Consider the following 15,997-nt stretch of genomic DNA (forward strand, 5'->3'; position numbering starts at 1 on the left):
CCCTACAGTGCAAAATATGATGGGAAACGTTTCCACATCCCTGCGTATTTCACTTGCAGGAAATGTGGTGATTATGCACTTTGTGGGATAACGTAAATGTCAAAATGTATTCTAAGAAAAACCCAGCACCGCTTGTTTTCTAATGCAATCAAGCTGGCAAGAGGGATGTCTTATTAAACTCTGGATCATTTCCTGACATTGATGGTTTATGTGAACTTCCAAGTGTAGCTGATAGCCACAGGGAATGGACAAGCACCAATGAGACAGCAGTCATTGCTGAGATTTGAAGAGCAGCCAATTCATTTTTGGTTCTCAGTCTGTGAAAGGATTGGGGCTGATGGAGTTTGCAAGTTTGTCAGCACTGTCCAGCACAGATCCTTTTAATTTATTCTCATTAGTAATCTGATTTAGTCTAAACATTTGCGAAATAGTTAGACACATTGCACAACAGTAGATGGCACACAATATATTGGTTCTTTAAGAACATAAGAACATAAGAAATAGGAGAAGGAGTAGGCCATCTAGCCCCTTGAGCCTGCCCCGCCATTCAATAAGATCATGGCTGATGTGAAGTGGATCAGTTCCACTTACCCACCTGATCCACATAACCCCTAATTCCCTTACCGATCAGAAATCCATCTGTCCGTGATTTAAACATATTCAACGAGGTAGCCTCCACCACTTCAGTGGGCAGAGAATTCCAGAGATTCACCACCCTCTGAGAGAAGAAGTTCCTCCTCAACTTTGTCCTAAGCTGACCCCCCTTTATTTTGAGGCTGTGCCCTCTAGTTCTAGTTTCCTTTCTAAGTGGAAAGAATCTCTCCACCTCTACCCTATCCAGCCCCTTCATTATCTTATAGGTCTCTATAAGATCCCCCCTCAGCCTTCTAAATTCCAACGAGTACAAACCTAATCTGCTCAGTCTCTCCTCATAATCAACACCCCTCACCTCTGGTATCAACCTGGTGAACCTTCTCTGCACTCCCTCCAAGGCCAATATATCCTTCCGCAAATAAGGGGACCAATACTGCGCACAGTATTCCAGCTGCGGCCTCACCAATGCCCTGTACAGATGCAGCAAGACATCTCTGCTTTTAACCCCATCTCTTAACATCTCTTAACCCCATCTCCCCTTTCCTCTCTTCCTCACCCTCTCATATATTTAGCAGACATCCCATTTGCCTTCTTGATCACCTGTTGCACCTGCAGACTGGGTTTTTGCGTCTCATGCGCAAGAACCCCCAGGTTCCTTTGCACAGCAGCATGTTGCAATTTCTTTCCATTTAGATAATAATCCAATTTGCTATTATTTCTTCCAAAGTGAATAACCTCGCATTTGTTAACGTTATACTCCATCTGCCAGATCCTCGCCCACTCACTCAGCCTGTCCAAATCTCTCTGCAGACCTTCTACGCCCTCCACACGATTCACTTTTCCACTTATCTTTGTGTTGTCTGCAAACTTTGTTACCCTACACTCAGTCCCCTCCTCCAGATCATCTATATAAATGGTAAATAGTTGAGGCCCCAGTACCGATCCCTGCGGCACGCCACTAGTTACCATCTGCCAACCAGAAAAGCACCCATTTATTCCGACTCTCTGCTTCCTGTCGGATAGCCAATCCCCAATCCACGCTAACACCCTACCCCCAACTCCGTGTGACCCAATCTTCTTCAGCAACCTTTTGTGAGGCACCTTATCAAACGCCTTTTGGAAATCCAAAAACACCGTATCCACCGGTTCCCCTCCGTCAACCGCACTAGTCACATCTTCATAAAAATCCAACAAGTTCGTCAAGCACGACTTTCCCCTCATGAATCCATGCTGCGTCTGCTTAATTGAACCATTCTTATCCAGATGACCTGCTATTTCTTCTTTAATGATGGATTCCAGCATTTTCCCAACGACTGACGTTAAGCTAACCGGCCTGTAGTTACCCGCCTTTTATCTATTTCCTTTTTTAAACAGCAGCGTAACATTAGCCATTTTCCAATCCACCGGCACTACCCCAGAATCCAACGAATTTTGATAAATAACCACTAACGCATCCACTATTACCTCTGACACTTCTTTCAGTACCCTGGGATGCATTCCATCCGCGCCTGGGGACTTGTCCACCTTCAGTCCTGTTAGTTTACCAAGCACTGCCTCCCTGGTAACATTAATTGTATTGAGTACCTCTCCTCCTACCAACCCTCTATCGTTAATATTCGGTAAACTATTTGTGTCTTCCACCGTGAAGACCGACACAAAAAACTTATTTAAAGTTTCAGCCATTTTCCTCATTTCCCACTATTAAATCCCCCTTGCCTTCAGCTGAGTGTCTATAGTTTCTTCAGTGTGGGTGAGACATCGCGCAGCCATTCTCACAATCATCAGGGATGAAGCGCTGAGTGCCTGTAGGGGTTTACATTGTTTTCGGCACCAAATGACATGGTGAAGGCTCTGTGGGTTAACAGAGTGAATTGTTATTCTAGAAGTAAGTACAGTGGTGACTTTTCTACACTTATGCCTACTTTCACCCATGCCAACTCGGGGCCCATAACTTCCTACCCTTCCTTACTCTTGCATTACGTCTAGGTGCTTCCCTAGAATCCACAGCTGAGGTTGGAGAGGCTTGCTGACTTCTACACCCTGTTGTCTGAGTTTACCTTGGTGAGCGCCCCCTGGTGGGCCTGGACCTTACGGGTCTTGGCCTGCTTTCAGGCAGCACGGGTGCTGCCCTCCATGGTATGTTGGTCTGGAGGCATGTTGCTCACAGGGAGGGGGGGGTCACATAGTCTGGGCACCTCTGAGGTCTCCAGGGCAGATGGCCCTGGGCTGTGCCCCAGATCATCCTCATCCCTTCTGGTGCCTATGGCTTCAGTACTCCTCCATGGGATAGAGGGGCAGCTGGAGTGAGATCTAGAAGCCCCAGCATCCTCTGGCACTGACATTTGAGGATTCCAATTGATGCCTGCACCATGCATTTGAAACCCTGCACCATGGACCTCACACCCTCATGTGGAGGTCATGAGCTGAACCATTGTGCCAACATCCCCTTTCATGGACTGCATGTCCTGTGCCAAGGTCTCCACTGTGAATGCCACCCTTGCTGTGTTGGTCTTGTTATGCTGAATTGATGGCACAATCTCCTCGGACAGAAGGCGATGGGACTCCTCTGGTTGGCTTTGCACTCCGAGGAGGGATGCAGTCATCCCTTCCTGATGCTCGTGAATCTGCCTTTCCAGCTCCATCAGCTCTGAGATGACCAGACTCAGGGGTACATCATCGACCAGGGGCCCAGCAGGGTCCTGGCCTCTGGCATCCCTCTGAGAGCTGGTTTCCTGCATTGGGAGGAACCCCTCCTTTTTTCACCCAGAACCGACACTGCCAAATTCTTGTAAGATTCCACCCAACTGTTCAGTATCATCAATAATTTCCTGGATGGTTACGAAATAAGAGTTTCCTAGAAACTCAACCATTATCTTGGTTTATGCTGTCATCAGACAAAAAACTACACTGATTTTGTGGACAATCGTTCATTTAAATACAGCTTAAACTGTTTCTTGGTAGATATATATTTAAAGATACATCAAAGAATTGTAAATACTGGGCGAGGGAAGAGAAGCACGTCCTTTAATGACTTCCTGTCTTTGCTTAACCACTCATGACATGTCTGTGGTTTTCGCTCTTACTCAAACCTGAATCATTCTATAATTAGCAGAACATGGGACAGACAATACTATAAAAGCTGTAAGGAGAGAATCAGAGGCAGAAGTTTCTCTCTCAGTTTCAGTTGAGAACAGAAAGATGAAGCACTTTTGCTTTTCAGTGTTGTTTGTTTTACTTTCTGTAACTTTTTCTTCTGCTGTTCCACTACTTTCAGAAATCGAGAGAGATGGAGAGGATTGGCAATTTGCAGAGGTACTGTGTGGAATGTAACTAACATAATAAAACTGTTCAATGGATTTAAACAGATGCGTCTTCTTTCACTGAAAATGTCACGATTAATAATGTTGATATTCTGTTTTCTTGAAGGCCTATTTGAACCGATTTTACAAGCTCGAAGACAGTTCACCACAGTTTTCTTCAAAGATGCTAAACTACGTATCGAAGAGTTCCCTGTCCAAAAAGATTAGGAAAATGCAAAAATTCTTTGGTCTTGAGATAACTGGAAATCTGGACTCTGCAACGATGGAAGTCATGGAGAAACCTCGATGTGGAGTCCCTGACGTTGCTGAATATAATCACTTCCCAGGAACTATTAAATGGAAAAAGAATAAAATAACATACAGGTAATACTTTTCACAGCACTTCAGAGCATCATTTCCGTGGTTGATTGGGTCAAATGTTGCTGTAAAGGTAAAGGTGTGTTAAGAATGACTGATATTATTAAGGCACAATTGGGCAGGAAGTTCAGGGGGTGAAGAGATCCTGTCTGTGTTGTAAATCTGTAAAACATGCACATTTGATTTGTTCTGCTTAACTGTTTCCCTTAAACAAACGCCATATAGTTTTAACTGCTCTGTTTTTGTGATTTTGCATTAACTGATTATTAGATGGATACTGAGGCTGGAATTTTACCACCTTGCCCCCTTTGGAATCGGGTCTGGCAAGGCTCGCAGAACGGAAATCTCCGTTGGCCTCAGGCGAGCGTAAAATCCAACCCCAAAAGTTTTGATCCGATGACTAAAATCATGAATGAGGTTAGAATTGTGAATTCAATTCAAATCAGGCCCAGTGTCCTAGTAGGGGATAAGCTGTATTCTGCAATCTCATTCATCATATTTTTAAAAATATTGAAATCCTTAGATTTTAAAAAAGTTAAATGTAATTTTTCTTTTTAAATTTCTATTTTTTTTTCTCTTCTTTGAATTCAATGTATCCTGCACACCTTCAGTCCTGTTCTCCCCACTTCCTTGTCACTTGTTCCTTTATTTTGTTCTCAGTCCTTAGATCACATTGTTCAAGTAAATAGACTGTTGCTGCTAATGTTTACTGAGGTTTCATTGTACTTATGGTGCCATTCTCAGCCCTCATGTGCAGCAAGTTAACGGGACAGTTGATTTCTGAGCTGAAGGGTGTCGGGATGCCCACTCCAGCAAGATTTAGCCCAGTACCTTTGCAGGCACAAAACCTTACTTTCTGTTTTCTTTCGTGAAGAATTTTAAACTACACCCCGGATATTTCCTCCACCAAAGTGAACGCCGCCATTAAAAAAGCTTTCAAAGTTTGGAGTGACGTCACGCCTCTGAAGTTCAGAAGAATCTTTGAAGGAGAAGCTGACATCATGATCTCATTCGGGGCTCAAGGTATCAACACAAATCATTTCCATTATTGTTGCTTTCAGGATACATTTAAAAATCAAAATTTCTTGTTAGTTTGTGGATGAAATTGCAAGAAAATGAGCAGTGTGGATGGAATTGAAGGGAAACGTATAAGATCCTGGTTTAATGACTGTTTGATATTGTAAGTTGCCCACAGTTGTTAGGAATGGAAGTACACACATACAGTATATCTCATAACCTCATTCTGAATATACAGCTCCTCATTTGTGTTGTTGAAATTGGATTTCCCATTTGAAGAAAGAGATGGGGCTCCGCAGTTGGTTTAGAGGACAGTGCATATGGAAGCATTGGAACCTGTAGGATTGCAATTTCACTTAATGACCAATGTTGCAAAGTCAATGTCAATTGTACCAGTGTGATTCACTCTATTTCACCTGGATTAGAGCAGGAGAAAACTGGAGAAAACCATCTAGAGGTTCTCATTTCAGTTCAAATAACGTACAAATTGATGGAATCCCGGTAAACATGGTTACCAATGAAGTATAACACTGAGTGCTTATCCCTGTGCAATACAGCAAGTATCAGTGAGTAGACCATAATTTCAGCTGCCCTATTTAGATGGAATGGTTGAGTTGAAAATGCGTCCTTTTATACAATTGAATGGCCACCACCAATTTCAAAGGAACCTTTCATTGGATTGCCGCAGTCCAATGTTGGTTCTTTGAATATTGCTGAATAACTGGAGAAATTGCAGTTTCACCAGCAGAGGTGACAAGAGGAGGGTCAGTTTGAACTGATCTCTGTAGGGCCAGGGGGAGCAGGAATCCTCTTTAACACTCCTTAAGAATAATGCAGACACAGGCATTACAGGTTCCACTGCTGTGTGTTCAACTTTCCACAGAAAGCTTCCAGGTGGTGGGCATTATACTGGTCGGTAACACTGAGCTGGGTTGTTATAATCATATCGATGCTCCCCACTCACTGGCTACTTGCCAAAGATGTGGAAATGCCGGCGTTGGACTGGGGTGAACACAGTAAGGAGTCTAACAACACCACGTGTTGTTAGACTCCTTACTTGCCAAAGAGGACAGCCTTCTTCAAAATGGACTGTAGAAAGGGCAACCTACCACCTGGGTGGTGCGTTCTCATAGTCGGCTGCCTGGATCTATCCTTTGTGCCCTCTGTGAGGAGGGAATGTTGCTACACTGTGAAAAGTGGGTTCTTTGTGAATATTTACCTTACAGATTTTGCACAGTTTCAGAATTCACATTGACGGTTATCTGTTCCATGATTTTCAGAACATGGTGACAATTATCCATTTGATGGAGCTGATGGAATACTGGCCCACGCTTTTCCTCCTGCAGCAGGCATTGGGGGAGACACTCACTTTGATGAAGATGAAACCTGGACAATGGGGTCAAATGGTACAGAAATTGAGCAATGTTATTATCATAATTAGTGGCAAAAAGATGAAAAAATGAGTAGGGTGATTCTAGTTAGAAAACAGTTAACTTAGTCGGTAGCTAGCAATGTTAATTAGTAATTTTTGCAATATCTGAATGCAAGATTTTAATTTTGATGTCAACATATATGCACTTAAGGGTTACAAATTCTTCAAAAGCCTCTGAAAAATACAATATTGTTAATAATTTGTTAAAGCTTTACATTTGACGTGTATGTTCTGAATATTTGCCCAGTTACCTTTGGTAAGTGTAAGATTTGGAAGTGTATTGGAAATGCTTTAAAGGTATGAAACACTCCAATCTGAGGAAATGGACAAGGCAGTCACATGAATTAAAATTTATATTCCTGTTCTAAACCATTCAATAAATAGTTTGGATGCTCAGTTGTTAGTTTATGAAAATTTGAAACCTCATAACCCTCGGAAGCATGTTCACCAGATTTTAAATTTGCTGTTTTGTGACTGTTTTGTTCAGGATATAACCTGTTCCTTGTGGCAGCCCATGAGTTTGGCCATGCATTGGGACTGGCTCACTCTCGTGATCCTGGGGCATTGATGTTCCCCACATACACATTTACAAAGCCAAAGTATTTCCGTCTTTCTCAGGATGATGTGAATGGAATCCAGGCTCTGTACGGTAGGTTGAAATATTCTTTCCTAAGCATTTACCGACCATACAGATAATTAAATTGTATCAAGGTAATAACATCACGTGATCTGATTGGAGGAGAAAGAATGAATCATTTTCATAACCAATAAGATATTCAGAGTAAGCTATTGCTGTAAAATAAAATATTAAAGCTTACTGGTGTCCTGAACTTGCTATGATTGGACATTTTAGGGTGGCAGGGTGGCACAGTGGTTAGCTCTGCTGCTTCACAGCGCCAGGGACCTGGGTTTGATTCCCGGCTTGAGTCACTGTCTGTGCGGAATCTGCACGTTCTCCCAGTGTCTGCATGGGTTTCCTCTGGTTGCTCCGGTTTCCTCCCACAGTCCAAAAGACATGCTGGTTAGGCGCATTGGCCATGCTAAATTCTCCCTCGGTGTACCTGAACAGGCGCCGTAGTATGGCAACTGGGGGATTTTCACAGTAACTTCATTACAGTTTTAATGTAAGCCTACTTGTGACACTAATAAAAATAAACTTAATAAACTTTAATTTGGACCGTACATGGGACTGAAACATTCAGAGCAATTTTTCCATGTTTGTACTTTTATCTTGTTTATTGTTTAAATGATGAGTTGAAATTAAAATTGGTAAAGAAATCCGCAGTTTTCCATATTGTGGAACCCTGTGTATCACTCGGAAATCTATTTCAAATGCCGAAGGCTTTTTATATAGATTAATATTTCCTGACATCAAACCAAAACTGACCATTAAGGAGAGGGAAAGGACACAAATCAGGTTTATTCCATTAATGAAAAGGAAGGTAATCGAAAGCTCAGCTTCCATGAAGAGGTCTCACATCTCACTGAGCTGGAAGCAATGATCTACATAAATATTTTGTCTAGAGTTAATTTTATTCTGTGCTTCCTTCTCAACCATTTTCTTTATCCATTCCTTCTGGCTCCCCTAATCCCTCAGTCCCTGAGTGGTCAGTGTTTTGCTCTTTGTTGGAATGGCCACCAGGAGTCCAGATAACCAAAATTGGACAGAACAAACCAAAACACTACAATTATACTGCACTGATTTAACACTTAGCAGCATGTTATACAATTGATTGATTGATTGTGGTTCCACATTAATCGAACATCTTAAACACCAAAACAAACAACAGGTTCAGGATGTTTTCAATTTTCCCATTAGCTGCTGCTCATCACTTTATAAAAAGCATGTGTGTTACTCACGTTCTCTTCCAGGGTGCACTTCTTTACTAGTGTATGCATGACATTTCTCTGTCTCATTCTTTGAAAGCATGTTAGGGTGAATTTCTGTGATGTTCATTCCAATCATCTGATGTAACTTTGGTGGAAAAGCCATGGAAACCCCAAATAAATGGCGTAAATTCCATATGTGCTGTTTTCTGGAATCTCTATTCCTCCTCCTCTAAAGGTACTGGGACAAACAGGCAAACTCTCTTGAAATGAAGCACCCTCATTTCTTCCTATCTCTTTAGGGTCCTAGGTTCTCTCTCCAGGGTAAATTTCCACCTTGTCTTCTATTTTGTCAGCTTCATCAATCATTGAAATAGTGCCAATCTTATTACTTTTATTAGAATTGGAGTCCAGCATTAATCTGCTTTAGTCTGGGATTACTAACTCTGCTTTGAACATTATGGCTGGAATTTTACCGCCCCAGCAGCCATGAAAAGCAGAGCGGGCAAGGGGCAGACAATGGGAAGGTCCGTTGACCTCAGGTGGGATTTTATGGTTCAGGACAAGCGAGGCTGTAAAGTCCCGCCCTATATTCGATATTGTTTAGTAATTGCTTGTTTAGTAATACCACCTTATGTTACTTAAGGTGGACCAAATGTTACTCTTCACCTTGGACCACCACCACCAAGAACACCAGAGAAATGTGATGCAGATTTGTCCTTTGATGCAGTTGCAAGTCTTCGAGGAGAGATCCTTTTCTTCAATGACAAGTATGAACTACGTTGAACACACCAGAACATTTATTAAAATTTATTTTTGATTTGTTTTCTAGTTAATAGTCATACAGTTTCATATGGGAAGGTTTTAGCAAATATATATCAGTTACATTTTCAGTGAACAATCCTGGCTTTTTACCTTGAATAGTAGCTTGAGGGTTTTTTTGTCCACAGTTCTCCATTTGTCAGCTTCTTAGTGCATCAGATTTCTGGAAGTGGTGATTATTTAAGTCAAAGTGCTTTCTTTTCATTCATTATTTTATGGGACGTGAGCATAGCTGGCTGGGCCAGCATTTATTACCCATCCCTAACTGCCCTCCATTCCAGTGGGCATTTGATAATCAACCACATTGCTGTGATTCTGGAGTCACATGTAGGCAATACTAGGTAAGGAAGGCAGATTTCCTTCCCTAATGGACATTACTGAACCAGATGGGTTTTTACGACAATCAACGATAGTTTCATGGTCAGCATTAGATTTTTAATTCCAGATTTTTATTGAACTCAAATTTCACCATCTGCCGTGATAGGGTGTGAACCCAGGTCCCTGGATCTTGTCCCTGGTCTCTGGATTATGAGTCCAGTGACAATACCACTACGCCACTGCCTCCCCTTCACTGAATGAGACACTGAAAACGAATCAACCTGGCTAATCTGCCACATGTTCCAGGGACTGGTTATAGGGTAATAACGCTGAGCAAGAGTTTGCATTTAAATCACATCTTGTGGGGTTTCAAGATGTCCTTAAGTGCTTCCAATCAATGAAGTGTAGTTATTGCTGAAACCTATGACTAGGATTTGTATAGCCTGGAATCCATCATATACCTACTGTTTGTCTAGGGAACAGTTTTAAGACATATGATGTACCTAGAAAGATAACGGTTTTTAATGAAGAGTTTACTCATGCTGTATTATGGAATAACTAAGTATAATGCCAGTGGACTACTTTTAATATATCCCAACAAATCCTTGGTTTTGATTAGGTTTTCCTGGAGGAGACATCCACAACTGCCTGAGGCTGAACTGAATTTAATTCACGCATTCTGGCCAAAGATTCCTACAAACATTGATGCTGCGTATGAAAATGTGAAGAGGGATTTTCTTGTTGTTATTAAAGGTTGTGTACTGTTACTTTTCTTGGCCAAAGAAGAGATAAGTTAGTGATAAGTTAGTGCTGCAAACAAGAATGCTATCATGAAGGGGGACAGAATGTTCTGGAATTTGGGTTCAGTTCACATTTTTGAATGTGTGTTTTGGAATTGAAATTGAAGAAAATTTCTTCTTTGGGATTGAAATTGAAGACAACTTCTTCTTTGGGATTGTACCAGTGGTGATGTGTAATGCTGTGTGCCAAGGGCTGAACTTTATCAGACAGAGCCAACAAGGGAGGGAGGGAACTGCAATTCTGGCAAAAAAAAAATCAACGTGAGTGCAATGTCAGAAGAATGGAACTAGATTGGCAGTCCAGCATTTTAGTCAAGAAATGGTGCCCAGATGAGGAGACATGGAGGATAAGGAAAATGTATTTCTTAATTATGCAGATATAACAACATTGTTTCTGTAATCCTATAGGAAACAAATACTGGGCCATCAGTGGCATTGATGTCATGCCAGGTTATCCAAAGTATATCCATCGATTTGGAATTCCAAAATCCGTCAGGAAAATAGATGCAGCTGTTCACATTAGGTCAACTTCGAAGACTTTATTCTTTGCAGGAGGCCAATACTGGAGGTAATGGTTCATTCTTTATATCAATATTCAAGTCAATATTTTTCCATCACTGTCTCTCTGTTTACATAAAATATGTGCTTCTCCTTCCAGTTACGATGAGACTAAACGAGCCATGGATGAAGGTTACCCACGCCCGATAGCAGATGACTGGCCAGGCATTCCTGGAAGATTGGATGCAGCATTTGAACAGCACGGTAAATTAAAAAACAAATATTCATTGAAGTATTGAGATAATCAGAGTATTAATGTACTCTTTTCTGATGTAAAAGTGACTTTGAACTGACTTTGCCTTGAAAAAGTGCATGCGATATTTTTTGTTCAGTTACCACGGTACAGAATTTCTCAATGCTCAGTGAGTTAACCATTCAGTATGTGAGCCATGCAGACAACCAGCTCCAGGTTTGATCCTTGGTCTATTCAGGAATGTGACCTTAGCTTGGGTATTAATAGGGTCAGTACAAGTCCAGTGAATTCCTCTGCTTCAGGGGCAATGAAATCAATCATAGTTCCTGTTCTGGATTGCTATTTCTTGACCCCTGGAAGTGTGTACGTGAGTGTATGCTTGGTCATTGAGTCTGAACTGGCCTTCTGTTTGTTATGATGTGGAGATGCCGGCGTAGGACTGGGGTAAACACAGTAAGAAGTTTAACAACACCAGGTTAAAGTCCAACAGGTTTATTTGGTAGCAAGAGCCACACAAGCTTTCGGAGCTGCAAGCCCCTAGGGGCTTGCAGCTCCGAAAGCTTGTGTGGCTTTTGCTACCAAATAAACCTGTTGGACTTTAACCTGGTGTTGTTAAACTTCTTACTTCTGTTTGTTGCCAATGTTAAGGCACGATGTATAGCAATGATGATGCAAAGTCCACTTTCATTTGATGTCTGTGTTAATATTATGACCTTCAGAAATATGAGAGATTTTCACTCCGTCAGTTTGTGGGAATGTTGTCCCTGACTGGACTGGAGCTGTTTAATTTAATCCTAGTTGTTCCACATCTCCTGTTATTAGGAGCAGTTGCTTGAGTTGGATGTTGATGGCAGCCTGTAGGGCAATGATCTGAATTCCGTTGATGTCTTTTCATTGGGATTCCACTGATCTATTGCAGATATTAGGGTGGGACATCAGGAGCAACCCTGCAAAAAATTCCTGGTGACAATGATTTCGCTTCTATGATAAAAAAAACAGGGAACAAGGAAGAAGACAGTTGGGGGCAAATAATTAGAATAAGCTAGCCTCAATTTAAAGGTTTTTTCAGTGCTTTGAAGATAGTATTCATACATTGAAACGATCATTGTGTATTCAATTCAGGTTCATTAGTTAAATTTAGCCATAATTCAGTGTTGAGCAGAAAAGGCAACACAGATGTCAGATATTCGATACCTTCTTTCTGAGAGCATGAAACGTTGGTGAAGACAACCATTCATTCCACAGATTTTCAGCCTTTCAGAAAGGCCCTCATATTCCCCGCTGCCCTGCTCCCCCCCCCGCTGCCCCGCTCTCCCCCCCACGCTGCCCCGCTCTCCCCCCCCGCTGCCCCGCTCTCCCCCCCCCGCTGCCCCGCTCTCTCCCCCGCTGTCCCGCTCTCCCCCACTCACTGCCCCATTCTCCCCCCCGCTGCCCTGCTCTCCCCCCCCGCTGCCCCGCTCTCTCCCCCGCTGCCCCGCTCTCTCCCCCGCTGCCCCGCTCTCCCCCCCGCTGCCCCGCTCTCCCCCCCCGCTGCCCCGCTCTCCCCCCCCGCTGCCCCGCTCTCACCCCCGCTGTCCCGCTCTCCCCCCCTCACTGCCCCATTCTCCCCCCCGCTGCCCCGCTCTCCCCCCCCGCTGCCCCGCTCTCTCCCCCGCTGCCCCGCTCTCCCCCCCGCTGCCCCGCTCTCCCCCCGCTGCCCCGCTCTCCCCCCCCACCCGCTGCCCCGCTCTCCCCCCACCCGCTGCCCCGCTCTCCCCCCCACCCGCTGCCCCGCTCTCCCCCCCGCTGCCCCGCTCTCCCCCCTCCTCACTGCCCCGCTCTCCCCCCCCCCGCTGCCCCGCTCTCCCCCCCCCCGCTGCCCCGCTCTCCCCCCCCGCTGCCCCGCTCTCCCCCCCGCTGCCCCGCTCTCCCCCCCCGCTGCCCCGCTCTCCCCCCCCGCTGCCCCGCTCTCCCCCCCCCGCTGCCCCGCTCCCCCCCCCCGCTGCCCCGCTCTCCCCCCCGCTGCCCTGCTCTCCCCCCTACGCTGCCCCGCTCTCCCCCCCACCCGCTGCCCTGCACTCCCCCCCCTGCTCTCCTGCTCTCCCCCCCCCCGCTCTCCCGCTCTTCCCCCCCCCGCTCTCCCGCTCTTCCCCCCCCGCTCTCCCGCTCTTCCCCCCCCGCTCTCCTGCTCTCCCCCCCCCCGCTCTCCCGCTCTTCCCCCCCTTCCCCCCCTTCCCCCCCCCGCTCTCCCGCTCTTCCCCCCCCGCGCTCTCCCGCTCTTCCCTCCCCCCGCTCTCCCGCTCTTTCCCCCCCCCGCTCTCCCGCTCTTTTCCCCCCCCCGCTCTCCCGCTCTTTCCCCCCCCCCGCTCTCCCGCTCTTTCCCCCCCCCCGCTCTCCCGCTCTTTCCCCCCCCCCGCTCTCCCGCTCTTTCCCCCCCCGCTCTTTCCCCCCCCCGCTCTCCCGCTCTTCCCCCCCCCCCGCTCTCCTGCTCTTTCCCCCCCCGCTCTCCTGCTCTTTCCCTCTCCCGCTCTTCCCCCCCCGCTCTCCCGCTCTTTCCCCCCCCCCTGCTCTCCCGCTCTTTCCCTCCCCCGCTCTTTCCCCGCCCCCCGCTGTACCGCTCTTTCCCCTCCCCGCTCTCCTGCTCTTTCCCCACCCCTCTATCATGTCGTGTCCAATTGTTTCTTAAACAATTTCTGCTTCTGCTGCTGCCCCCTGCTGTCCATTACTGATAGGAATCATTGTCCAGAAGAACTTCTTGACATCAGCTCTAAATTTCCCGATTGCCAGTTGGAGCATTTGTCCTTTTCGCCTATTCTCAAAGTATTCTGAAGAAACCTTCCATGTTCACACTGTCTTTTCTCCTGCAGCTCTCTTTACCATCACTCCTTAGCCACTTCCCTTTGAGGTTTAGAGTCGCTCTTTTTCTCCCAATTCCACACTGGATGCTCGGTATAAGCCCTGTGACTCCTCTTCATTGTCTTGAGTGTTTGAATATCTCCTCCACGCTTCAGATCTGAACCACATATTCAATGTTCCTAATCAGTTTGATTGTGAATTTGTTTAGCTCATACTCAGTTGTTTGGACTATACAGTTCAGCATTCTGTATTTATTTTATTCATTCGTGGGACATGGGTGTCGCTGGCTGGCCAGCATTTATTGGCCATCCCTAGTTGCCCTTGGAGGCAGTTGAGAGTCAACCACATTGCTGTGGCTCTGGAATCACATGTAGGCCAGACCAGGTGAGGGCGCAGATTTCTTCCCTAAAGGACATGAGTGAACCAGATGGGTTTTTCCGACAGTGGACAATGGTTTCATGATCATCAGTAGATTCTTAATTCCAGATTTTTTTTATTGAATTCAAATTCCACCAGCTGTGGTGGCAGGATTCGAACCTAACCCCCCAAAATATTAGCTTAGTTTCTGGATTAATGGTTGAGCGATAATACCACTGGGCCGTCACCTTCCCAGAGATGTTGGCTCAGTTGATTGCATCTATTAAATTGCATTTTCCCTGTCGTTGTTTGATCCGCTGTAATATTTTGTCAGACTCATTTGTGATTCCTTGGTTATCTCTGCTGATTCCATTGCTCTTCCTTGTTTGGGATCGTCTACAAGTTTATTCACTTGGATCTGAATTTTTGATTTCAAGTTTTGATCCAATTCAAATTTACTTTGTGACTTTGAAATTCATTACATCTGCAATCTGTAAAGGAAAGATTGCGGAATGGTCCATCTAAAATGTAACAATAATAAATATATTCTGTTTCCTTTCCTCTTTGCATCGGGTGAAGCTGTTTGTGGATCTCGGGCTGAGCGTTAACTTTTCTATTTTGCTTTGTAGGAAACATTCACTTCTTCTCTGGACCAATTTATTACGTGTTCAACATCAATGAACAACGAATGCTTCGTATTGGCAGAATCAACCAGTTGGTGGGCTGTTAGATACATGCCGTACACATTTATAGTTGACGAACTGAGAACAATATTAAATGGATTATACGTAACTTAATACGTGAAATATCTCTCAGAATAGCTTATTTTTATGGTTCTAACTAATATTGTTTTGAAGACCTATTATAATTATTATAAAGAAAAAAACTTTGATATAATTTAAGATAATTCTATTCTTTTGTACTTGTTATTTATTGTAGTGCTATTTGCACACGTTGTTTTATTGATTTTATTATTTAATATTTATGCTGCAAAATCTGATTTATTTATAGTATTTTCATTTATGCTGCTGTACATCTGTGTATGCAGTAAATTTGTAATTATGCTTAAGTATTAATGATCCCGTTATGCAGATTTTTGACAAATACATGTTCTTAACTTGGGCAAAATACATTGTCATGAGTAGATGAAATGCAGGAAAATAGGAAATTCCTATCGTTTTTAATATGTTGAAAACAAAATAAAACAATATGAAATTTAATTTGCTTACTGGCTCTTTGTAGTGTGTGTCACACATCATTTGACTTTGGGTAATATCAGATGTTTTAGAACTAAATAAATGCAAAATATTTTAATAACATGTTCAACCTTTTGTTCAAAATATTGGTCTTCAAATTGAGGTTTCCAAAACCTAGAATCCTCAGATATCCAGAAATTGTCATATTTTATTCACAATCATATCAGAATTCTGAATATTGTCATTGTCTTCCTACTACTTTCTTTATATTGCAGAGTAAGAATGTTTCTTATAATGTCACAGTGTGCCTATGTTCGGTGTAATGTTCATTTTCGGTGGTGGCAACAAATGACCAGTTTGGGCGGTCTCAG

The 15,997-nt window shown here is 44.1% G+C and overlaps 1 protein-coding gene across 1 annotated transcript; it reads left to right on the forward strand.

Moving 5' to 3' along the window:
• Window positions 1–3,813: 3,813 nt before the first annotated feature.
• LOC144499603 (collagenase 3-like) lies at window positions 3,814–15,621 on the forward strand. Its single transcript, XM_078221746.1, has 10 exons — window positions 3,814–3,906; window positions 4,021–4,277; window positions 5,146–5,294; window positions 6,569–6,694; window positions 7,208–7,369; window positions 9,194–9,317; window positions 10,307–10,440; window positions 10,896–11,055; window positions 11,146–11,249; window positions 15,060–15,621. Exons 2-10 carry the CDS (start codon window positions 4,078–4,080, stop codon window positions 15,158–15,160), a joined length of 1,260 nt encoding a protein of 419 aa, XP_078077872.1. The 5' UTR covers window positions 3,814–3,906; window positions 4,021–4,077; the 3' UTR covers window positions 15,161–15,621.
• The last annotated feature ends 376 nt before the right edge of the window (window positions 15,622–15,997 follow it).

This window comes from Mustelus asterias, chromosome 10 (genome assembly GCF_964213995.1).
Source record: "Mustelus asterias chromosome 10, sMusAst1.hap1.1, whole genome shotgun sequence".
NCBI lineage: Eukaryota > Metazoa > Chordata > Chondrichthyes > Carcharhiniformes > Triakidae > Mustelus > Mustelus asterias.

What these genes read in the sequence shown, in the direction of transcription:
- LOC144499603 (XM_078221746.1), top strand. Translation starts at nt 4,078, where the DNA reads ATGCTAAACTACGTATCGAAGAGTTCCCTGTCCAAAAAGATTAGGAAA. An exon ending in GATCTCATTCGGGGCTCAAG is followed by an intron (nt 5,295 to 6,568) that starts GTATCAACACAA and finishes CATGATTTTCAG; the next exon opens with AACATGGTGACAATTATCCA. An exon ending in GCAGGAGGCCAATACTGGAG is followed by an intron (nt 11,056 to 11,145) that starts GTAATGGTTCAT and finishes TTCTCCTTCCAG; the next exon opens with TTACGATGAGACTAAACGAG.